Source organism: Phoca vitulina, unplaced genomic scaffold (assembly GCF_004348235.1).
Source record: "Phoca vitulina isolate PV1807 unplaced genomic scaffold, GSC_HSeal_1.0 scaffold63, whole genome shotgun sequence".
Lineage (NCBI taxonomy): Eukaryota > Metazoa > Chordata > Mammalia > Carnivora > Phocidae > Phoca > Phoca vitulina.
In genome coordinates, this window is record NW_022589766.1 from 4,116,052 (window position 1) to 4,142,819 (window position 26,768).

The 26,768-nt window shown below is 39.3% G+C and overlaps 1 protein-coding gene across 6 annotated transcripts in view; it reads right to left on the bottom strand.

Moving 5' to 3' along the window:
* Nucleotides 1–26,768, bottom strand: part of DTNB (dystrobrevin beta) — a 256,526-nt gene that overhangs the window by 138,290 nt on the left and 91,468 nt on the right. For all 6 annotated transcript variants that reach the window (XM_032391617.1, XM_032391613.1, XM_032391615.1 and 3 more), the window contains 3 exons: nucleotides 24,690–24,844; nucleotides 13,191–13,296; nucleotides 9,674–9,840 (listed from right to left, as the gene is read on the bottom strand). In XM_032391617.1, the coding sequence (XP_032247508.1) occupies nucleotides 9,674–9,840; nucleotides 13,191–13,296; nucleotides 24,690–24,844 (428 nt within the window). The remainder of the gene's footprint in view (nucleotides 1–9,673; nucleotides 9,841–13,190; nucleotides 13,297–24,689; nucleotides 24,845–26,768) is intronic.

Consider the following 26,768-nt stretch of genomic DNA (forward strand, 5'->3'; position numbering starts at 1 on the left):
TTTAAAAGGAGCATTTTTTCTGGCGAGTTGCAGAAGAGGAAGTCAGAGAAATGTGCTCCACCTGGCTTGGAAGAAAGCAAATGTCCATTTTGTAAACTGCCTCTGGGGGCCACATGGTAGGGAACTGCAGGTGACCTCTGGGAACTGAGAGTCCTCCCTGGCTGGAAGCTAGCAGGAAAATGGGGACCTCGATACCATACCTGCAATAAAATGAATTCAGCCAACCAGTGAGCTGGCAAGAGGACCCCCCCAACCCAGATGATAACTACAATCTCGACTGACACCCTGAAGTCAGCCCAGTAAGACCTAGAGCATAGAATCCAGTCAAGCCATTGCCTAGGCCTCTGACACACAGAAACGGAAATAACAAATCTCTGTTGTTTTAAGCTGCTAACGTTGTGATAATTTATTACGCAGTAACAGAACACTAAAACAGTGTCCATAAACAGTTTACCCAGGAAATCCCAGTTTATGCATGCTGTCCCTCCCTGCATAAAGAATAGGGCCTCTTTTACTTCAAGTAAGTCTGTTGTATATGATAAATTATATAGCCACCCTCACAATAATTTCACCTCCCAATCCCCAAAAACACATAGATGTGGGAGAATAAATAGCTACCAACTGAAAGGGTACAGGAGAAGGGGAGCTCCTAACAGACAGCCAAACTTCAATTAAGACGGGGGTAAAAGAAATGCTTAAGAAGCAGGACAAGTGAGGGCAGCTTGCTGCCTAAGGAGCAGCAGTTGTAAAAGCACTCGAGATGCGGAGGACTGAGGACGGCAAGAAGGATGGGGGGGTGGGGGGGAGCAATGAGTCACCGACAGATGGAGATGGGAATGGTGGTGTCAGTAAGATGGTGAGAGCGGATCGTGATTAATGAAAACAGAGGTGGGAACCACAGCGGACACAGTCTCAGCAGCTTCTCTGAGGAGTGTGGGGCATTGGGCTACATGTCCAGTTTGTAGATTCCGTGTGGAATGTCTTCATGTATTTGTCTTACCTTGTGCTATAACTTGCCACAAGTGTGGATACTGCCTTATGCCTTTAAAAAACGTCCTCCTAAAAAGGAACCCTCATGCACTGTTGATGAGAGGTGAGCTGGTGTGGCCACTGTGGAAAATGGTATGGAGGTTCCACAACAAATTAAAAATAAAATTCCCACATGATCCAATAATTCCACTACCAGGTATTTACCCACAGAAAACAAAAACACTAATTCAAAAAGATATATGCACCCCTATGTTTATTGTAACATTATTTGCAATAGTCAAATTTTGGGAGCAACCCAAGTGTCCATCAATAGATGAATGGATAAAGAGGGTGTGGTATACATATGATGGAATGTTACTCAACCATAAAAAAAGAATGAAATCTTGCCATTTGCAACAATGTGGATGGACCTAGAGAGTATTATGCTAAGTAAAACGTGTCAATCAGAGAAAGACAAATACTATATGATTTCATTCATATTTGGAATTTAAGAAACGAAACAAATGAACAAAGGGAAAAAATGAGACAAACCAAATACAGACTCTTAACTATAGAGAACAAACTGATGATTACCAGAGGGGAGGTGGGTGGGGGAACGGTGAAATAGGTGAAGGGGATTAAGAGCACACTTAATGAAGAACACTGAGTAGGGTATAAAGTTGTTGAATCACTATATTGTACACCTGAAACTAATATAACACTGTACGTTAATTATACTTGAATTTTAAAAATTAAAAAAATTTTTAAATCCTCCTGCCTAGTTTTACACTATATGTACAAAGTAGTTAAATTATGACGTGACTATTTGAACCTGGCAGAAGCATGACCAAGAAGCATACTTTTTTCTCATTGAATACATATCCTCTCAAAATTCTAGAGATGTGAGGAGAGGTGTGCTAGTCACATGAGAATTAAATACTGCTTCTGACAAGGACAGGTCAACAACAAATCTTAATTGGTCCAGGTCTATGACAACAAAATTTGCTCTGAACCCTTAAGGTAAATTATTTAATATCACTAATGCCCAAATAAGTATACTAGACATATGTGTGTTGCCTGTTAATATTTATTTTTTAAAAAGGAGCAATAATATTAACAGAGATTGCTAAACAAATCCAAATACTTCCTCATTTATAGATTTTGAAGAACAAGGTAAGTAACTTTGTTCAGAGATGGAGCCTGCCCTCTGCTGGGAAGAAAGGTGAAATTTCCATATATTCCATATTACATAACTGGCTCTACTAAGCCACTCAACTAACAAATAGTAGCTGTGTTACAAGTGCATTTTGTATAAACACACAAACAGCCTTCCTGCCAAGTGGAGACCAAATTTTTCTTGGTAAAGCAAAGACCAGGGTAAGCAGAGATCTGAAGGTAAGGCAGAGGGGAGGGCAGGAAATGGCTTCTTTCTAGCCTTGCATAGCCAGAAAGGGTTAAGAGCTTCTGTTTGGGAAAATAGAAAAGCTCCAGATGGATGGTGGCGATGATTGCACAACAATATGAATGTGCTTAATGCCAGTGAACTGGACACCTAAAAAGAGGTAAAATGTAAATTTTATGTTATATATATTTCACGCTAATTGAAAGAAAGTGAGGGATATGAGAGACAGGGAGAGAGAGAGGAGGAGGAGGAGGAAAAAAAAGGAGGAGGAGGACAGGGAGGGAAGGAAGAAGGGAAAAATGCATAAAATAAATCAGAAAAGCATGTATGCCCTGACCAAGGAAAATGAAGGCCAGGGTTAAGATCATTTAACAGTGATTAAAAACAACAACACTATATTTGAAATACTTTAAAAGAATCATCCTCCAAATCTGAATACTGGAATATGAGAAAAAAAATCCCAGTAAATATTATGCATAGTTGTTTTAACAAAGTGCTCTTTTAAAAAGTATAACTTAGTAGAAAAACATGATAGATAGTTTCTCTGGGTGAATTAACCATTTAAACAGAAAGCCTTGTGCAGATCATAAGGCTTTCTCCTCAGTGTGGCAGACTGGATGCATGGTTGGATATACTCATTTGTATGTTCTTTCATTCATCTATTTAACAAATATTTACTGAAGATTAACTATATGCCAGGAATTATTCCCAAACATAACTGCACCATACCACTCACCACACCACACATGCTCCTTCGGATGGGCCTTTACGGCCACCACCACCCCCAGCATCCTCTCCCTCCGCCAGCTGGACTGGCCCTAGTGCCTCGATGCTGTAACCAGCACAATTTGGCAGAACGTGACTGCATGACTTCCACAGCTCAGGCAGGAAAGGCCTTGCAGCCTTCCCCTAACGCTCCTGGAACACTGGTTTTCCAGATGCTTCCTCCAGGGACGCTCTCTCTGAAAACACAGCCGCCATGCTGTGGAATGCACAGGCCACATTCAGGCCACAGGCCAAACCAGGTGGCTCCAGCACACCGCCTGGTGGAGCCCAGCCTTCTAGCCCTCCCCAGGCAGATGCCAGACACACGAGTGAAGAAGCCTCCAGTCATTCAAGCCACCCACCCCGCCTGGTATTTCAGAAATCCAGCAGAGGCTCCAGAAGTCATGGAGCAGGAACAACCCAGCCCCTCTGCCCTGTCCAAACTCCTGACACCAAAGCCGTGGGCCTAACAAAATGGTTGTTTTCAGTCCCTAGTTTTGTAGACGCTTATTTTGCAGCAACAATAACTAAAACACTGTACACCGCAGGCCTCCCGGTGGCAAGGTTACCAGGAATACGACCCGGGAACCTCAGAGAAGATGCTGAATATATCCTTGCAAACTAGAATGTACAAATCAATACCGATTACATGGCCCACTGCCTTGCTTCCATGTGGAGGACCCCCCGGGTCCCTCTCTGCCCCTCATTCTTCTGACCAGCCTGGCTGGTCCGAGGGAAGGCATGAACATGCCAGCTCAGCCACTTCCCCTCCCTTGTTTCCTGGTATCTGCAGGCCCCACACAAAGCACACGTTCTCCTCTGCACCCTCAGCCTTGAGCTTCCAGCTCTGCTCCCTGCTGGAAGGGCCTGCACTGGGCTGGGCTGTATTCAGTTCAGGGGCCACTGGCAAGGCCATTACTTCCTCACAGTTAAAACCACCTTCCTGAACAGATTGCCATCTGCCTAACTCCCGGGAGGCTGCAGTGGTGAGTGGGAAAAGCAAAGCGGGATTAATCGGGTCTCCTAAAATCCCACTAAGAACAACTATCAGAAAACAGTGTTAGAATGGATCACTTCGGACAGGTTTTGTCCCCACTGCTCTTGCAAGACGAACCCCACGTTGTTAGATGAGGGGCCACTTCTCAATCTTCTCACTGGACTGTCTGTCACAGCCCTGGACACAGATGATCGCTCCCTCCTCCTCCAAACACTCTTCACACGCTTCCAGGAGAGCTTCTTCCCCTGCGTCACTGTTTGCAGGTTCTTCTCTTCTCCCAGATCTCTTAATGATGACCCCTGACGTCAGTTCTCATTCCTCTTCTCTTTTTTCTTCTCTGCTCTCTCTCTACTCACTCACTCGGGGGGACCATCCAGTCTCATGGCTTTCAGTATCATCCACTTGCCAAGGACGCCCAAGCTGATTTCTATCTCAGACTTCCTTCTTGATGTCTAGACTCATGTGCCAGGGCCTATTCAACAAGTCCATATGGATATCTAGTAAGCACCTTAAATTCAAACTGAATTTCCACAGTGAACTCTCAATCCTCACCTCTATGTGTGCTCTATCCACAGCTGTCCCATCTCAGCTGATGACAATTCCATCCTTCTAGTTGTTTAGGACAAAATCTTAACTCCTGTCCTCTCCCAAGCCACATCCAACCCATCAGGCAATTTTTAAAGTACATTCTCGTTCCACCCTTGTCACCACCTGACTACCACCATCCTACCGCATCTGGTTTTGATGACTGCAATCATTTCTCCTGAAATGGTCTCTCTGCTTCTATCTTTTCCTCCCACTTTACCCTTTACATGTTATCCAGCCTGATCATTTTAAAAGATAAATCAAGCCATACCATTCTTCTACTCAAAACTCTCTAAAGACTCCTCATTTCCCTAGAGCAAAGGCCAACATCCTTACAATGGCCAGCACGGCCCTTGTGAGCGATCTGACCTCCTCTCCTGTAGTCCTCCTCCTCCTATTGACTCCACTCTGGGCACATAGGCTTCTCTGCTGTTCCCTGAACTCAGAAGCACACTCCTGCCCTCAGGCTCCATGCTGAAAACGCCTCCTCCTCCCCAGATGTCTGCTAGCAGACACCCAAGACACGCTCAAATCTCACTTTCTCAACACAGCCTCTATGACCCGATACTCTGGATTCTGCTTTCTGATTTCCTGCTCATGTGCGAGTCCAGTGTAAATTGGCTGAGGGGCTCTGATCCATCTACCAGATACCCATCTAAGGACATCTGCCTCTACTTGTTTCTTTGGAGATCCTTCCATGTGGCCAGTGTCTACTGGGAATGAGAAGGGTAAAGAGAAGATGAGAGGGACACATCTGCTTAAAACAGCCTTGACCCAGAAGTAACACAGATCACTTGCAAATAAATTCCGCTGGTGAGAACTAGTCATATGGCCCCATCGGGCTGCAAGGAGGATGGGCTATATCATCTAGGTGTAGGTCCAGGAAGAGAAGGAAAACATGGATATTGGTAAGTAATTCTAATCATGAAATACCTTTTTCCTCCTCTTTCTACACATAAAACACACTTAAACCTCTCCCAAGAGAAAACCCGAGGTCCCATTTAGTCAGTGCATCTAAAGACAAGTCCAGGGCCTCTGGGTACATCGAAGTCTTCTTTAACAAGACCATGTGTAGCTCTTTATGATGCAAACTAGGAACAAACAGGGCAAATTATCTGCACCCACCCTCCCCAGTTCCACTACACAATGAAGGAACACAAGCAGGAGGTTCTTCCTTATCCAATCTCCTCCTTGGCAAAGTGGGCTCTGGCATGCCCTCCCTAGGGGCTGTATAACCTTCATAACCCATCTCTTCCCAGAGCAAGGTCTGGATCCTTAAAAAGTAGGTTTACAGCTCAAATAGTCAAGTGCTTGTTACATGCAGGCTCATGGTTCCTTTGCCAATATACAATTCCCTCAAAAACTTAGTAGGCCTTTGATCTATTTGTTTCCAGTCAGTTCCAAGTGCCAGTAACCACACACAAAGTCCTTTCCTAGACATAATTCTCAAGCCTGATTTATGTCTTTGCCTCCATTCCTCTTGCTTTGAACTAACAGAGGCCACCTGGAGGCCATATGAAACAAAAGGTCAGCAGTTTCCAACTTGGGCTGCATGAGAGAATCACTTGGGGGAACTTTTAAAAACTGCCTTATCTAGGTTTCATATACCTTTGACCCATTAAATCAGAAGCTACATAGGTGAGAACAAGGTGATTCTGAGGAACAGCCAAGAACGAGAACTCATGCCCTTATCTGATCTTCGCCATAGGACTAAGCTACCTTTCTTCAACTGAGAAAGTTCCCTAGGCCTTTATTGCTCAAAGCCTTTCTCAACTCTTACCTATTGTGCTCCAGGGTCTATAAGCAATCTGTTTTTCCTGTCACTGCTCCAACTGTCAGAACTTTCTCTAGTCCCTTTCATTTTTTGCTTGAAAACTTGCTAATTCTTTCCTAAGCTCATCTCTTTCTCATCATACCTAAAAAAACAGACAACACACACTCACACTCCAATCCTTTCCAACTTTTGACCTGGAGCTCAGGTGGCACGAAGTGTGCCTTCTAAGTTATCATGGATGACAAATTAACCCAATTGGTCACCACTGCATAACACGAGTTTCTGTCCTTCCCAACTCCAATATGAGTGTCCTCATCAGAGCTATTTGACTGCTAAGTCAATGACACAGATTTTAAGGTTTTTTTTTTTAACAGGACTCTACTTCCAGTACCAACTACTATAGCAAAAACTAAAACCTCAGTAGCTTAACACAAAGTTTCTCTCTTGCTCCCATCAAAGTCAAGTAGGTTGGCAGAATACTCTTCTCTACCCATCATTCAAGGACCTAGTTTCCTTTCATTTGTGGTTTTATCCTCCTATGGGTCCTAATGAAATTCTCCCCACTAAGCTGGCAGAGAGAACAGAAGAGGCACTCAGCTATTAACGGTCTTATTCTAGGAAGACACTTATCACTCCAATCACATTCCACTGATAAGTGCTATTTACATGGTCCTTCTTAGATACGGGAAGGCTGAGAAATGTAGTCTAGATGTATGTTCGGCAAAAATAGGAAAACAGCGATGTCAGTGAGCCCTAATGACCTCTTTCATACCCCTTAAAATTTAAGCCCCACAGGGCAGGAATCTGATTTGTTCATAGATGTACCCTACATGCCTGTAACAGTGCCTGGAACCACACAGTAGGAGCTCAAATAATATGAATGAATAATGAATGCACAGAATGAATCACAGATATGATACCACATGGCATTTTTTTCCTAAAATATTTTAAAGTCAAATGAATGATGACTAAAAGAATAAATGAATTACACTGCATACTTAGGTAAAACATTAAACAGAAACTTCTGGAAAAATCAAAGTAAACTTCCAAGCACCAATATAACACCTATCAAATCTACAATACAAATTCATATACAAACTTGTTAAATGCACACTAAATTTATCTCTTGTGAACACAGAAAAATATTCATTCAAATACTAGTATAAACACAGTGGGCAATCTTCAAAGAAATTACTATTAAAGTGATTTACACATCTTTTTGTTAGTGGAAACTTCTTTACCCACATCAGTCCCAAAATTCACTCACATCTTCCTCAAAGAACAAGGGCACTGCACATACAGTTCTAATCTTGAAAACAAGTTATACACACACACACACACACACACACTGCTAAAAAACCTTACCAGTATGCATCAGTCACACATAATGCATATACTCATCAAAATTCAGAACTGATACCAGCTTCATGCCTATACTTGATTTTTCTTGAAATCTCCAGTCACTATAACAACAATGAATAAAATTAAAAAACAACAACAACAAAGCTAAAATAAAAATAACAAATGGGAATATGGCTTACTTCACAAGAATGTTGTGAGGATCAAGCAAAAATACAAGAATTCATTTGTGATTTCTGTACCTTCATTTATGTGTTTTAACTCAATGCCAAAATTCAAGAGTATATGAAACGCTGCTTTGTAAATCATAAAGCAGTATTTAGCCACTTATCTTTAAAAAAAAATGTAAAATTCCCATTTCTTAAAAGGGCTACAAATTAGCTAAATGAGCAAGTTCAAACTATAACGAACAAGTTCCTCACTTCCTCTCAACATCTAGAATGAGAATTGTCAGAAGAAACATCCCAATGAATCTAATCATTTTAAGTGGTAACAGAGCAAAGAGTTATCTCAGTGTTGAGAGTTAGACTCTAAAAAACAATGGGAAAAACATTAACAAATCAATTAAGTGGGACACTTGCACTTTAAGAAAGGGAAAAGTAACAACTTGAAAATCTACAGATTATCTCTATTCAATGAAAAAGAAAAGAAACTACTACATTGCATTTTTTCCCCATTGCTTGTTTAAAAATTTTAAATAATCACTCCTCAACCAAAAAAGTACTGGAATTTACGACACAACAAAACCTAGGATAGGATGTTCAGTTTAACGAAATTTTATGGTTAAGTGTAACTGAAAACCTATCTGATTTAAAAAAAAAAAAATTATCTCTAACATGTCAGAGATGTAGGAAGTAAAGTGCACATGTGGGTTGAAATTTGGTTTTTTTTTTTTAAACCAATCCCTGATATGAACTTACTTGCCTTTTTTCTTGATTGAGTTTTAAGAAGGCTAACTAGAAAAAAAAAGAAAGAAAAAAACCCCTGGTAATTGAAGCTTTCTAATACTTAAAGTCCAGTAGGATAACCAAGGGTAAGAACCTAAATCCTGAATTATACGTATGACCCTATATATTGTTCTACCCTTTAGCAAACCAACCGACCAACCAACGAAAACTAAAGGGAAAAGTTTTTAAAACGACTTTTGGGAAATAAACGGATGGCATTTTAAAAACTCTGAAAATAAACTGAGAAAAGGGAAGAAAAATGACTGATGCTAAGCTTGTTACGTGATTTATAAACACCGCAGGAAAATCACACGTCCTGCACCCAAATATTGTTATTTAAAGGACTACTTTTGAACGTAAGGACATCAATGTGGCAACTGTAAGATACACTATTTCCCCCACCTCAGAGAGATGAAAATTTAACTCCTTTATTTCATGCAGCTTTCTGTGCAACATTTAAACCCTAGAGACATGAAACAAATATGCTTGAGAAAAAGAACTTTAAATCTTACTTAAAGCCAAGCTCTGGGGGGATACCCCGCCGCACAATTCTAAAATAAGAAGACTCTTCTCACTTTTCCACTTCAACTGTAATAATATCCCCATCTCCTGGAACTTTAAAAATTCTCCTTTTAAAATCAAGTGATGAAAATAAATAAATAAACAAAGAAACAAACAAACAAACAAACAAATAAAACCAGGTGATGAGGCACAAGGTGTTTGCGCCGCCATGGCCGCCATGGCTGTCACGGCCGTCACGCGAAGACCATTACCCGGCGTCCTCGCTCGCGAGGCATCTACCCGGAAGCCGGCCCGGGGCCGCCGCGGAGACAGAGTAACGGCGGAGGACCCGGGCGGGGACATAAAGCAATTACCCAGGACGAGTGCTCCTTCATCTGGTGCTGGTTGCTGTGAGGGCCACTGGCATGGCCGCGCCAAAAGCAGTTTTGGCAGAGCTGGTAGCTGTGGCACTGCTGGCACCGGTACCGGAAGCCCATCATGCTCTCGCAGCGGCAGTAGGAGCACTCCACGGGGTGGAAGACTGCGGAAGCACACAGCGGGCGGGGCGGGGAGGGAGAGAAGGCATTTTCATTTGGAGAAATCAAGTCAATACAGGGGAAAACCAAACCTCACGTACACAAGCAAAGGTGGAAACAGAATTAGAAGCGAAAATTCTAAATTGTCTCCTAGTTAACGGAACCTGCCATTTACTAGAATAAGAGGGAAAGACAATAACCCTAACCCTAAAGATGAGAAGAGTTTCTCAAGTTATTACATTATATTCCAATCCACCTGAGAAAATAACCAATTTCTTTTTTTTTTTTTTAATGAAACTCGTGTTTGTCAAAATTCAGATAAATATATAAGGAAAGAAGAGAGAGAAGCCTTCTCAGTCTAAAATTTATTTCCCAAACCTGTTGCTTTTTAGAGAGATGTATCATTGTTAGTTGTAGAGACATTTGTTTCGTTCCCTAACATGAGATCCGTGAGAGCTCAGATGATGTACTAAGTGTCTCTGTTACCTGAAAATGGTATTTTACACAGTACCTTTCAACTGAAAGCCTTCAAATGTTGGCTGAATTAAAAGCTATCACACACCTGGGCGTAAGTGGTTAACTGGTTTAAAAAAAAAAAAGTAAGGCTAGACATATTACCATGTTAGCTGTAGGTAAGAGTTCTAAGTAGCAGAACAGTAAAATAAAATACTCTAGGCCAACGAAGGGGCGGTGACTGGGAGGAAGGGAAACTCAGACCTGTCCCTCCTTCCTCCACTCATACAGCAGCTTGCCTAATGAAAAACTGCCAGGTAGCGGTCAGGATTCAGAGAGATTGCTGGGATTCTCTTAACAGCCTGAACGTAAGTTCACTGAGTGGTAAGTGGGCAATGCACAACTCTGTATTACAGGTGGTTGTTTATACTTTTCAGAGTTGGTAGCATGGTTGTTCCCACTGGCAATTCAATTCTGAACACAAGAAATGGAAGTCGATGGGAAAGGGGCATATAGTATTCAAATCTTCATCTGAATAACTCTTTCAAATACTATGTACACAAATCCAATCTTATCTCAATAATAAGGATTTTTGGTCCTGTTTCCAAAAATGTACATTAACTAGGGCATCAAGGCTCAAAAAACAAAAATGAGCACTAGGTGAGGAAAACAATATAACAGAATCATTAAAGACTGTAAGAAAAGTAAAATCAGGAATGAGAATTCCAAAGGACATACTTCCTCTAAAAAATTCAAGCTTTTTGTCATCAAGATATTTCTAAGGAATAATGAAAGTGCTAATAAGAATCTGTGCTCCAAATTAAAACTATACAATCTAGGGGCGCCTGAGTGGCTCAGTTGGTTAAGCGTTTGTCTTCGGCTCAGGTCATGATCTGGGAGTCCTGGGATCGAGCCCCACATCAGGCTCCCTGTTCATTGGAGAGTCTGCTTCTCCCTCTGACCCTCCCCACCTTGTGCTCACTCGTTCTCTCTCTTTCTCTAATAAATAAAATCTTAAAAAAATTTTTTTTAATTAAAAACAATAAAACTACAATCTAGTAAAGTTCCGCCAAAGAACACTACTCCCAAATCAATCTGGAGCTCACATCAACATAGGCAATATCAGCATACCAGCATTTATAATTCTCTACAATTATTTTTGGTTAATATTAAATAATACATGTACATTAATATTAAATTATCAAGTGTATTGATTATCTTGGTTGAACATGTATACTGTGTGATTTCTCTCCTCTTCTACACCAGTCAAGAGCCACACATTAGACAGTATCATGGGTTGACCAGGTGGAAATGGAAAGAACCAGAATGTGCAGAGGATCATCAAGTGTACTCAGTCAATTATAAATAAGATCAGGTTTTGGTAAAAGCATTCTTTTTGGAAGAACGCATGTTAGTAATCTTATACACGATACACTTGGATTAGTAAAACAATATAAAAAGTACAACTTTTGTGTAACTAAATAGATATCTGTCCTTATAAGTAGTAACTTCAATATAATTCAAGTGATGAATTTCATAGAAAGGGCCCAAACAACAATAAAAATACCATACAGAAATATAGAAATACCATAATTTTAGAATTTATTTCCCCACCATAAAAATTAAGATATGTAGATAAATGTTATTGTGATAGATAACGTTTTATTTTCAAGATATGTCAATGAGTTCATACTATTTCTCTGTCCCTAAGAAAACTATCACTAACCTCATAAGAATGTAATCAACAAATAATACACTATATACAAAGTCACAGTAAAATGTTCATATAGATAACAAAAATCAGGACAAATGAGATTCTTTCTATATGGTATGGCAGATACGAAATGACTTTATGAAAACAAACTGAATATGAAAGTCCTAAAACACTTCAGGCTTTAAAAGTATTGCCTCCAAAAGAGCCAATAATCCTTCAATAATAATATAATAATTTAACAGTATAAATCTCTATCCAAAAATCCTGTTAAAAAATTTAGCCGTTTTAGTTTAGTCAAGAGATTCTACACCTTGAAGAAAATAATCCTGAATCTAAGGTACCTGTGAACTAAAGCCACAGTGGGGCAAAAAGCTGAGAGGTTTAAAAACAAAAGGTACGGATGAGAGAGGGAAAAGACAGAGTATGGATGTGCATTTCATTCTCACAAAGGGGAAAAAGAGAGCTCTACTTTTTCGGGCCTCTCAGCTGTTACTGGTTCTCTTTGGCAGAATAAGAAACAGGCAAGAGCCTTGAGAGGAGGTTACATAAGAAACTATAGCCTTTCCTTTAACAAACTCACACAACCTAAACAAGGAGATAAACCGATAGCGATAGAAGAAAGAATTAAGAAGTTACAGGAGATAACTACCATTTCAATTCCAAGCAAGACAAAGATTTAAGTCAAATTCCTGGAAAGGATACCAGGAGTAAGTCAAGATAAAATAGTAAAGGCAGAAAGTGAAGATGTGTGAAGTACCAAATTCTATCGTAGCTATTTTCCTTTAAACTGTTCCAAAATCATTACAGTTTTAGTGCTTGATACTGCATATATCCAATTTTTTAGAACTGTGACTTTTATAAATTAAAGGGGGGGAAAAAAGGAAGTCATGGCTAAATCAGGTGGGTTCAAGTGATTCTCAGTGGGGGAAAGCCTGGAGTTTTAACCACAAAGTTTTATGACCTGATATTTCTGTTTCTTGGTACCCTAAGTAATAAGCCCCCTTCCCCTACTTTTCTTTGAGAAATAAATATCCCTCTTCCGAAAGCTAAAAATCACAAATTCAAATGACACAGTGACAGCAAATGTCAATTATAATTTTCAATGGTAATAGCTAAGGACACTACAAATACCATCAGTTCATGTATTTCCTGTAGCACAAGGGACTGAATGATCAAAGTTCTGCTTACCATTCTCAACATGGGCGAGCCTATGCATGAGAGGTAGCCAGACAAGGCACTGGGGAGGAGGATCGGCCATCATTGTGTCTAAAAACATATTTAGCATTATCTTTTTCTGTGAAGAGAAGAAAAACAAACATACTTTATATTATTCAAGTATCTCTGAATTCCAAATTTAAGTTAATCTAGAATTCTCTCAACCAAGTTGTAATGAATTCCATGTGAAATTCTATAGCAAAATACAATAATATTTTACATTACTATAGACACTGAAACACACTATACATTACTGCTATATTCAAATGCATTTCCACATACATCATTCTGAGTCTTAAAACAATTGTGTAAGGTAAATAGTTGAGGTATCACTATCTTCATCTTACAGATGAGAAATAAAGGAACAAAGCATTTAAATGACTTATAAAGGTCCTGGGGCACCTGGGTGGCTCAGTGGGTTGAGCGTCTGACTCTTCATTTCAGCTCAGATCATGATCTCCAAGTTGTGGGATCCAGCCCCGCATCAGGCTCCACACTCAGCAGGGAGTCTGCTTGGGATTCTCTCTCCCCCTCTCCCTCTGCTTCTGTCCCTCTCCCACTTGTTCTCTCTCTTTCTCTCTCTCTCTCAAATAAATAAATAAATCTTTAGGGGGGAAATAAATAAATAAATAACCTGTAAAGGCCCTACCCAAATCAGACACAGAGCGAGGACTGGAACTCAGCTGCCCTTCAAATTACTATTTCTATTACCCACAGGGAAGACAGACACCCCACACCTTATTACAGAACATCAGCGAGAGCAGGAACTACTCCACTTGTTGTTTACTGTATTTCCAGCATTTCATAACAGTGCCAGGCACACAACAGGCACTTGATAAGTAATCACTGAATAAATACTAAAGTGAGGAGCAAACATTGTTAAACATCACTTAACAACTTTCTCATTTACAGAAAGAAAACTAAAGCACAGAGTAGTGAAGTAATTTGACCCAATCACAAAGACAGTTACAATAGGGATGAAAATAGGGCGCCTGGGTGGCTCAGTTGGTTAAGCGACTGCCTTCGGCTCAGGTCATGATCCTGGAGTCCCTGGATCGAGTCCCGCATCGGGCTCCCTGCTCGGCAGGGAGCCTGCTTCTCCCTCTGACACTCCCCCCTCTCATGTGCTCTCTCTCTCTCTCTCATTCTCTCTGTCTCAAATAAATAAATAAATAAATCTTTAAAAAAAAAAAAAAAAAACAATAGGGATGAAAATAGAGCCTGAACATCCAATGTCCATCACTCCCCCATTACACCATCTCCCCAGCTAGACTGCATTTTTGTGTTCTGTCTTTATTTCTCTCTTTTAAACAAATACATATGAAGCTTCCACTGCATGTGGAACACTGGCATAATTACATCCCACTGGACATAGAAAATAAGAAAACAGTCTAGAAAAAAGAGTCATGTGATGTAGATAGAACAGATTCTCAACAATTTTCAAATTAATGAATTGTCTTTTTATTTCCTCTAACCCACAAAACACCTTTGCAGCTCCAAAAGGAAAGGAAAAAGGAGGAAAAGGGAGTGCCTTACAACTAGATGTGAGAGTTCTGTAATTGCAACTTAGACACCTCGGCCCCCACTTCAGACTTGATTCCAAAACAAGGGTAGAAACAAAAGGGCAGACACAGGAGGGTAGGAGATGCAGGACCAGTAGTAAGTAGGACTTTTCCAAGTCCTCGTCCCACCATTCCAAGGCACGGGGAGGGACTGAGGACTAGGGACAAGCGGACACCAAAAGGCACCCAGAATTTCATCTCAGTCTCTCCCAAGAACTGTGTTCTCAGTCCCACCACTTTTCCTGAAGTGATAACAGGATCTACAAAATGGGGTGTTTCCCCATAAAACTTTAAAATACTTTATTTTGGTGGGGGTAGAAATGATAAAATTAGTTAGAGCTGACCCAAAGATTTTGCCAGTGTATTACAAAATAAGTGATTTTTACCACTGATCTATTCACCATAAACTGGAAGCAAGGAGTGAAGGCACTGTGGTGATAAGTCAGGAGGATGGTGGCCTCCAGCATTTGAGTGTCCATCATGACACTTTTCCAATGATGGTTACCATCATACAAACAGGAGACTACAGACTCACTTTTGTGTATCTTTTTGGCAACTATGAGAATCTTGATTCCATTGTATGTAAGGAGATAATTCTTATTAAGAATAATCTTTTTAAGGGCGCCTGGGTGGCTCAGTTGGTTAAGCGACTGCCTTCGGCTCAGGTCATGATCCTAGAGTCCCGGGATCGAGTCCCGCATCGGACTCCCTGCTCAGTGGGGAGTCTGCTTCTCCCTCTGACCCTACCCCCTCTCGTGCACTCTCTCTCACTCAAATAAATAAATAAAATCTTTAAAAAAAAAAGAATAATCTTTTTTAAAAAGAAACTGGTAAATAGGGAACAGAAAAAGGAAGATAAAGTATATGGCAGAACAAGAAAGAGGCTTTTGCAATAAAAACTTGAAAAAGATGAAGAAATATGAAGGAAAGCCTCTGATCGAGGACAGAGATTGGAGGCCAACACTGAATAGGGTGAGGGAAGGGGTGAGCAAGAGGGCTGACTGAGGGTGATAAAGAAGGAAGTTACCATACAAAGGCCCTCTAAAGAAAGCTGTGCTCTGGTGGTGAGGTTTGAAAACTACCTACTCAATCAGGCTAAATAAAGTTTTCCAAAGTGTTTTCCATCTCGGGTATCCAAGTCACTGATGTTTCTGAGACCTCAGTGGAACCTCAGAGGAATGAGTGAACAACATTAAAAATAAAACCAGAAAGTCACCGAAGAATTTAAATGGAGGTCCAGATATGGAAAATGCCTCTAATTATGGATATGCGGATAATTGCAACAAAGCAAATAAATGGAAAGTGTCTACATAAAATTACTGAGAAAGAAGATGCTAGGAAGCTAGTAAAAGGTAGTAACCAAAAACTAAATGTACGTTTAAATTAATATTTCTATATTAAAATTGCATTTCTACAAGTCTACCTATAATCCTAGTGCTACTTTTGATTCACCTATCATGGAGGTTTCTTTTTTAATCTTCAAGATGAAAAGGAACAATTATATTTGACAGCTCAGAAGACCCTGACTAAAAAACACTCAGGGTCAGTTTACAAAAGTTGTCCTAAGGTCTGTTTGTAATTTGAAGTCCTCCAAAAGCATCAGGAATGCAACCAGAAGAACTCTGTCCAAGCAACCTGTCTTCCATAAACCATGTAATTTGGGGAAAATCATTTGACATTCTGGTTTCAGTTTTCTCACCTCTGAAAGGGTAGAGCAGTGATTCTCAAAGTGTGGTCAGAAGCTGCCCTGTAGGTCCCTAAAACATTTTCAAGGAGCCCATGAGGCGAGAACTATTTTCATAACAATTCCCAGACATTATTTGCCCTTTTCAATTTCAGTCTCTCATAGGTGTCCAGTGGGGTGTGCGAGAAGCAAGGTGGCATATCCACAATCATCTGAAAAAACTACTAAAGCATTCCTCCCTTTTCCAACTCCTCCCTGTGTGAGGTCAGATTTCTTTCCATATTTTAACCAAAACAAAATATCACAACAGAATCAATGGAGAGGCAGATAGGAGAATCCAGCTGTCTTCAATTGAGCCAAATATTAAAGCAATTTGCAAAAATGTAAAACCATAGCACACTTGTTAAATATTTTTGTTTTGGAATATATAGTTATTTTTCATAAAAGTATATTATTTAAGATGTAACAGGTTTATGATTATTTTTTTTTCCTGTAGGCTCCACACACAGCGTGGAGTCCAACACGGGGCTTCAACTCACGACCCTGAAATCAAGACCTGAGTTAAGATCAAGAGTTGGACGCCCAACCAACTGAGCCCCCAAGCATCCTATCATTGCTATTTTTAAATGACAATCAATATCTTTAATTTCTCAAATTTAATTTCTAGTATAGAAATACTAATAGGTATAACCCACATAAACAAAAGCTCTCTGGGGTCCTCAATAATTTTTATTGTAAAGAGGTCCTAAGACCAGAAAGTTTGAGAATAGCGGAGATAAAATTCCCAGCTCAAAATTCCATGACTCGGTAAATAACTATGTGGAAGACAGGTTGGCTCTTTTTTCTCCTTTTTTGTTTTATTTTGGTTTTTTTTCTTGAGTTGAACACATTCTTTGCATTTCTCCTTATTTTTATAGCACAATGATATTTATAACAAAAACTATAATAAAATTGCAAAAATACATTTTCCCACAATTCTCATTTTGCTATATTTCTCTCCAAATGTATATATGCTTCTATGTAATTATGTACACAGGGCAGACAAAAATATATAATGTTTTTTCACTTGACTTTTTATTAAATATTGTTTTGCAACCAGGTCTTCATTTCTAATCATTTTAACAGCTGCCTGATCCACTGAGCAGAGACACCATGATTTATCTCTGCCTTTCTCTATAAAACAGGCTGTTTCTATCCTTGTGTGTACTCATTTTTTTCTTGGAAGTGAGCGTTTTTTTGGTCACCTACCTCCCGGCCCTTTGTTATTCTAAGCCTCAATACTGACAATTATTACCCTAGAGCCATTCTCACCTCCTTCCCTCCTCCCATGACTACATTTTCCCTGTTTTAAAGGGGGACAGGGACCATCGCTTAAAAATGAGAAATCCAGTATCACTAAAATAACATGAGAAAACAAGTTAGTTTAGCATTGGATCATCACAGGTGCAATTCCCAAACTCGTCATTTCCGTTAAAACATCTTATTTCCTTATGGGCAACAGGTATTTCTTATCCATTGCCTTAACTTACTTGATAATCAATTAAACCACGTATGACATATAGTTAATAAACTTAAAAACATTTTTTTAAATCTTCTGGATTAAAAACATTTTTATACAAACTTTTGTGCAGAGTTAGAAATTTTCTGTCTGACCAAGGCAAATATACATTAACTGGTTATAGGACCAGTGCTATGGGCCAAACTTTTGATATTATTAGACACCGAATTTGTTCATATCACAGATTTATTTTGAAAATTAAAGTACTGGGGCGCCTGGGTGGCTCAGTCGTTAAGCGTCCGCCTTCGGCTCAGGTCACAATCCCAGGGTCCTGGGATCAAGCCCGGCATCGGGCTCCCTGCTCGGCGGGAAGCCTGCTTCTCCCTCTCCCACGCCCCCTGCTTGTGTTCCCTCTCTCACTGCGTCTCTCTCTGTCAAATAAATAAAAAAAAATCTTAAAAAAAAAAAGAAAATTAAAGTACTTTGTAATGACACAACAATATAATGTTGCTACGCTATTTATTAGAGATATTTTTATTTAATATAGCTAAAAGATGGCGAAAACATCAGAACTCCTGAAATACTCTATTTTCCTCATTGCAAAGACCGTTTCATTTGAGAAAATCATGGAATAAAAATATCAATGAAGGGGCGCCTGGGTGGCTCAGTCGTTAAGCGTCTGCCTTCGGCTCAGGTCATGATCCCAGGGTATCCTGGGATCGAGCCCCGCATCGGGCTCCTTGCTCCGCGGGAAGCCTGCTTCTCCCTCTCCCACTCCCCCTGCTTGTGTTCCCTCTCTGGCTGTCTTTCTCTCTGTCAAATAAATAAAACCTTTGAAAAAAAAAATATATATCAATGAAAACAACAACGTTGCAGGTACAGCCATGAGGTTTAAGCTTTGAATTAGAATTCAAGCCAAAGATACTTTCTCATGCCATATTTAATTTAAATCATTTAATCCAACAAATTTCTAGTAAGCATCAATCATTTTCCAGACATTGTTAGTCATGGGGATATAAAGTTGAAGGGCCTAAGTGAGCTAGATAAAACATGTCATGGGAATGCAGAAGAGGAACAATTAATTAATCCTACATTGAGAGATTCAGAGCATCAAAGAGGAAGGGCCATTTTAGCTGGGATATGAAATATGAGGGCCTCTGTTGAAGAGAGGGTAGGTCAGGGGTTACTGGCATGTCAGTGTGAACCAGTATCATTTGAAATGACAACACATGCAGTATCAAACGTGGGCATAATTCATCTGAAGTAACAACAGGAACAGCTCTGACCAAGTTCACACGTGTGCAAGAAAAGACAACCGATCCTAACCACTGCCCGGCCAGCTGCAACTGTAAGATGCCACTGGCCGTAGGCGGTATCTCGGTATCAGAGACATTAAGGTGTGAAAGAATGTCTTCAAATCAATGAAACGTGGCAATAACCCAACTAGATTATCATGGTAACGAGGGACTGCTGATGGAGACAGTAAAACCTGCCTAATTAGAATTCCTGTGAAAGACACATATGCATGTGCCAGGTAATTCTTAGCAAACTTTATTCAACGTCCAGGAAAACGAGGTCGGAACATCCAGAAAATATCTCACTTCAAAGATACAGTGGGAAGAAAAGTCATTTTGGCATATAGCAGAAGAGGATATGCTGGTCGAAGTACAAGCAGAGGACATCTCCAGGCATGAGAAATACTGTTACTATTCTGAAAAATCCACCGGCAATAATGTAATCCCATCACTACCCATTTCCCACCGCCCTCTGAATCAAGGAGAGCCCTGCAACACTGAGTGAAAAATTGCCTCTACTTCCCCATCTCCCTCTCTCCTCCCTCTCTCCCCTACTCTACTTATTTAAGTCTTCCATAAAGACAGACATCAAATTTAAAATCCTTTGCAGGGTGAGGGGTGCCTGGGTGGCTCAGTCGGCTAAGCATCTGACTCTTGATTTCGGCTCAGGTCATGATCTCAAGGTTGGCGAGATCAAGCCCCGCGATGAGCTCCATGCTGGGCATAGAGCCTGCTTAAGATTCTCTCTCTCCCTCTCCCTCTGCCCCACCCCCTCCTTTAAAAAAAAAATCACACATTTAAAAAACAATAAAAATAAAATAAAATCTTCTGCAGGGTGGACTGAACACTTCAAACTAAAGTCAATACAAACCTAAGAAATAATACAACAAATAGCAATCACCTTTTTAAGGAGAAACAGAATTCATCGCCAAACTCTGAAGTTTAGAAAAATTGGGGAGAAATTTAAAATACTGCTAGTCACTGCTTGCTTTTAATAACTTTTAAGTGTCTAAAGTCAGTTTGTTAGTTGATAACCATTGAAGAATCAGGAGCGCCTGGGTGGCTCAGTTCACTAGGCATCCGACTCTTGGTTTCAGGTCAGGTCATGATCTCAGGGTTGTGGGATCGAGCCCCACATCAGGCTCCACTCTCAGTGGAGTCTGCTTGAGCTTCTCTCCCTATCCCTCCCCCTCTGTTTCTCCCCCCACCACACAAACTCTCTCTCTCAAATAAATAAAATCTTTAACAATAAATAACCAGTGAAGAATCAATATATTTGGTCTACCCACCAAAATATTAGACTTGAGGTGCTATGTTAACACTGTGCTTTATTCAGACAATAATCATGATCACAAATTTACAATGAGAATTAATTTTTCTATTAATTTTTTTAAATTTACCACAATAGAGACAATAGTATAATATGCTTGTCACCCAGCTTCAACAATTCTCAACGTATGACTAATTTTTTTTTAAGATTTTATTTATTTGTCAGAGAGAAAGAGAGCACAAGCGGAGGGGAGTGGCAGGCAGAGAGGGAAGCAGGCTCCCCGCTGAGCAAGAAGCCCGATGTGGGAATCGATCCCAGGATCCTGGGATCATGACCTGAGCTGAAGGCAGCCGCTTAACTGACTGAGCCACCCCAGGCATCCCCATATGACTAATTTTAATTTATGCCTTCACTCTTCCTTCACTCTGGATTAATTTGAAGCAAATTCCAGACATCTTATTTCTTGAATTAACTTTACTCCAATGGTTTATTATGGACACCTCATATGCTTCTGAGACTGATAAAAGCATCCTTGTAAATCTTTCTGTGGACCTAAGTTTTTATTTCATGTGGGAAAAATTTAAGAGTAGAACTGCCAGATCATGGGTAGGTATCTGTTGAGGTTTGTAGGAAACCACCAGAGCCTCTTCCAAAGTGGTTTGTGTGACAGTTCTAGTTGCTCCAAATCTTCACCAGCATTTGGTGTCAGTCTGAATTTTAGCTATTCTAGTTGATGTGTTCTGCTGAATTAATTTATAAATGCTTTTAATTTTTGATGTGTTTTTAAAACTATGTAAGACCAACATCTCTTATTTTGGGTTAGTTTGCAAAATTGTTTTTTTAAAAAGTAATTCAAGCTATATAAAAATAAACAAATATGTAAATTTTCTTCATATCATTAAAAAAAATTCAAGTATTTCTCCTGTAATGCAATGCACACATTACTGGGAAATTGCACATGCTGCAAAACTGTGGATTTTAAAAATAATAAGGTATGGGGCACGTGGGTGGCTCAGTCGTGAAGCATCTGCCATGATCCCAGGGTCCTGGGATCAAGTCCTGCATCGGGCTCCCTGCTCCACGGGAAGCCTGCTTCTCCCTCTCCCACTCCCCCTGCTTGTGTTCCCTCTCTCGCTGTGTCTCTCTCTGTCAAATAAATAAATAAAATCTTTTAAAAAATAAATAAAAAAAAATAATAATAAGGTATATGAGAAAAACAGGGTTGGCACAAACCTAAGAACCTAGGTAGCCTTGTGACAGAGGACTAACAAACAGCGGCAACACTACTACCAGCACAACTAAATCTTAAAAAAAAAAACAAAAAACAAAGACTGAGTTTTTTCTAAGAATCTGAAGCAGATAAGAAGCAACAGTCAGCTGTGAGTTCAAAAGCTTCATAATAAAGTCATAAGGTAATCCGGAGAATTCTAGATAGCATTCTTAGGATTAACAGTTGGAAATTTTTGTATATTCTTCGACATTTCAAACTTCTGCTCCAACACTAGAGTCTCATCATGGTACTCAGATGACAAGTAGATCAAAGGTTACTTTGGGTTTAGCACCCCACATAACTGTCATCCACTGGTCAGATGTTGTTCTTCATGGACACGCCTTTATATAAATTGCCTTCCCCATTCTGACACTTAATAGTAGCATTCCGGAACTTGATCAAGTTTTAGCCTGACCTCCAGGAAGCATCTTGTGTGAAAAGCCACAAGTACGTCTTATACAAGATTACCCGAGTATCGTGGGGGCAACCATTTGATGAAACGGTACTACGAAAGTAGCAGCAGTTGAGATGAGTGCTAAATGAAAAGTGTTTGCAGTTTCTTTATCACACCCACCCCCACTCACATTGCTTCCAGGCGTTTTAATACCTGCAGTACACTCCTGTACCAGGGTACGCATGGACAGCCTCACATCATTTAAAAATGCATGTTCAGGGTGGGGAGGGAAAGTGCAAACTACACTTTATTAGAATAAACTGAAGCATACAGCTATTTTTAATATGCTAAAGGCTGATATTGTCATTTACACGGAGGAAAAAAAATAACGTATAGAGACAAATTTCCACAAAAACAATCAGCCCAAGTGCATACAAATTTGGGAAGAACATCTCCTCAGAGCTTGGTAAAAATAACTCACCAGTATTATGGGTACCACTTTTGGTGCTAAAGCTAATAAGTAATCTCCAAACAAACTGTAAAATATTGTTTGAAAGTCTGAATTCAGATAAATAGGAATTCTTAACTTCAGATGTAAAAAAAAGTATGTGTGTGCTTGGTTTTGGCTCTTGTGAATCAAAGTATCACAGGTCAGGAGGATCTAGTTTACAATGTACTTTCAGTTCTCAAACCTTTAGATTTGTTCTTTTTATATGTTAACTTCTTATTTTTAAATAATTTTAGACTGTAAGATTGTAAGAAGGTTACCCAAAAACTTCCCATTTACCCAGATTCCTCAAATGTTAACACTCCAGAAGGGATGACCCTTTGCCCTTAAATACCTCAGATCACATTTTTTAAAAACAAGGATATTCTCTTAATTTAATACAAATATCAAAATCAGTAAATTAACATTTATTGACAAAATACTATTATCTAGTCTATAAAATTTATTCAGATTTTTTTCAAATGTCCCAATAATGTCCTTTATAACAAAAGAAAATCCTGGATCATAAACTGCATTTTTTTCTCTCTTTAGACTCCTGTAACATAGAACAGTTCAGTCTTTTTTTGTCTTTCATGACATTGACATTTTTAAAGTGCACAGGCCTGGGGCGCCTGGGTGGCTCAGCCGGTTAAGCGGCTGCCTTCGGCTCAGGTCATGATCCCAGGGTCCTGGGATCGAGCCCCACATCGGGCTCCCTGCTCAGCGGGGAGCCTGCTTCTCCCTCTCCCTCTGCCTGTCTCTCTGCCTACTTGTTCTTTCTCTCTGTCAGATAAATAAATAAAATCTTTAAAAAAAAAAAATAAAGTGCACAGGCCAGTTATTTTGTAGAAATCCCTTCATTTGGGTTTGTCAGATGTTTCCTCAAAATGAGACTCACACCAGATGTTAATTAAATTTATGGTGGATAACTGTTTTGCAATATATACAAATATCCAATCATTATGTTGTACACCTTAAACTTTTACAATGTTATGTCAATTACATCTCAATAAAACTGTAAAAAATAAAATCAAACATAAAAAAGGAAAGGAAAAAAAAAAGGAATATGAGACTCAGGTTGTGCTTTTCTGGCCCAAGTACCACAGCAGGGATACTGGGTACTTCTCAGTGCATCCTATCGGGAGGCAGGGATACCAGTCTGTCCCCTTTACTGGGGACAGGGACTTTGATCACTTGGTTAATGTGGATCTGACAGGTTTCTCTATTACAATATCGTAACTTTCTAAGGTTACTATGTTTCCTTTTATAATTAAAAAACATCTTATGGGAGATACTTTCAGACTATGCCAATATCCTACTTCCATTAATCTTTTACTCATTAGTTTTAACACAGACTTTTTCTTAATTCCCCACTTTCCATAATTTCTGAGTTTAGCATGAAGCTCCTTTTATCTCATGTCTACCTGAATAAATGAAGTTACAATCAGCATCCACCCTGCTTGGAGTTATTTGAGGCACAGTTTTAAGATCTCAGGAATTCACACATACAACCTCAAGGGTAGGATCGCACAAGGACACACAAATAAAGAAGAAACCCAATCTATCTTTTCTTCACATGAAAACGGCAGTGTACCGTTGAGGGATTCTGAACTGGCAGCTGGGAGCTGTGTAGCATTCCTTGTCTTCAGTGCTCAGGAAAAAAAGGTCCGGTATTGTATAGAGTTTTATACCAAAATTCCTGTATTTCACAGTTTAAAGAACTCATTCAGGAGAGTAATATATGTCCAGTAGCAATAATATAAACACTTCATCTTAAACACTTTTCTTTAAAATTTTAGTAATTTAAAATATTTCATATGTTATCATTTTTCAGGAAAGACTCCCCTTTCCCCCAAACCAGAATTCTCAGGTGAATTTTTTTATATGTCCTCTTTTTCACGCCCCTCCCAACTTTATGTCCCTAGACCAGAAGCAATCTAGTCAAATCTGACACAAGGTAGAGGGATGAATGAGCGCTCTTCTAGTCCTAGATTTTACAAAACTGTCCTTACCTGCTGTGGAAAACAGGTGCGGACTGAGTGCTCTGTGTAACCAAAAGATGGCCCTTCAAAGACAGCTGTTGGGAGCTTCAGAACTTCCTTCAGAAACTGGTCAAACTTGCTAAATATCATTAAGCCATTGGAATCTGACATCTGGGAGAAAACATCTATGAGAACAAAACCAAATAAAGTCAAACTAGAAAGAAACATCAACTTTTTATAAATAAATGACTCTATGTCATTTGTGTAAGTCAAAAAGTATCATTAAAAATTACCATAAAGCTAATATGATTTTTAGTTAATATGTATTCTCCTTCTTATTAACACTGTATAGTTACTTACTGACCAGGCCCCTCTCTCCCACATACTTAATATATACCTAAACATCAAACCAAATAACCATTCCTGTAGGTCTACCTACCTACTCTTTTTAACTGTGCATAATTGGATGATAAGGTTTTTATTTTATTTATAACTAACTTTGTTCCAAGAAGAATTTGTAGCAGCATGCCTTTATCTCTTAAAATTTATATATGTGTTTATATAAGACATACACATTTGGGTGTATGAATATATTAGCACATAGGTTATGGGGTATGAGATTGTATTATATTTATATATTCATATGCTAATAATGTAATGAATACCTGTGAAGGAATAAATTTGAAGCAAGCATAAAGCATGTTTAAAATATTCCATTCAGTGAGTTCCAAAGTAGAATAAAAAGAACTCCTATAAACTCTTCTATCCCAAGATACTTTGATACTGTAAGATCTTATTTTTACCATAAAGTCTGACTCAAGCAGATGGGAAAGAAATTACCAGTATTTACTACTTCTTTATCTTCTTGGAGAGAGTCTCCTCTCTCCAGTTAGCTCTTCCTCTCTTCTCATCCATGGTCAGGGAGAAAAAGAAAAATCACTAGCAGCTCAAAATCAATGTGACAAAGAAATGTGACCTAAGCTTTTTTTTCAAACCATTGAGCTTCCTTACAAATAAGTGAATCAAATATGCACAGAAAAATCATTTCCTGAGGCTTTGCCAAAAGTGGCATTTTGAAAAGTCTTATTCTATATATTCATAATGAATAAGTGTATTAGAAATATATATGTAATTGATATATGTTACATACAAATATGCATTATTCCTTAGGTTTAATCTGAAGTATTTATCCTGAAGCACTAGGTGTAAAACAAATACATTTTAAATACATTAACCAAAGAAAGATAAAATGTTAGAATATCAGCTCCACAGAGTAACTTCTTAGGCATCAGAAAACAGGAAATTATCAAAGGAATGAAAACCTGCAGTACATCCTCTCTAGATAGCTGCTACTTTGATGTTGAAGAAAAAGTACTAAATACTCATGGCGGGTGGGGAGATTCAATGAGAGGCTAAAAGAACTATGTGGTCCTAGTGAAAAATAAAATCAATCACTTAACAAATACATACTAAGTTCCTCCTGTGTAGTCCAAATGCCAAGCACTCTGTTAGGTGTTGTGAAACATGACAAAGAATTATGATATACAGTCTTTATCCCCCAAGAAACTTTCAATGTAGCTGAAAATATGATACATCTGAAGTAAAGAGGAATAAAGCACTAAATTGACACTAAGTGGAACAGAAAGAATAGAGGCATAAAGATACTTGTTAAGCCTCACTATTTGTCAAGCACCACAAAGTTACCACAAGTAACCATGGCTGAGGCTGCCTATAGCCACCCAATATTATCTCCTTCTTTCTTAGTAATAGAACATTAATTTTGCTTTGTGCAACAATGTACCCAATAACTAAGAGACTAAAATGTACAGCCTCCTTTTAGCAAGTGGTGGTCATGTGACTAAGTACTAGCCAATGAGACTATCATTAGAATGGTTGTGAAGGACTTCCAGGAAAGCTGGTTAAAGAAAGCTGACTAAGCTGGAAGGCAGGCCCTTTTTCCCCCCTCATGCTCTTCCTCCTTTTGTTATCTGAAATGTAGTTATGATGGCTGGAGCTCCAGCAGCCGCCTTGGACTATGTGGTAATTACAATTTTGATACTCTTGAAGGATAGAAAACTAAGGTAGAGAAAGCCTAGGTCCCAGATGAAC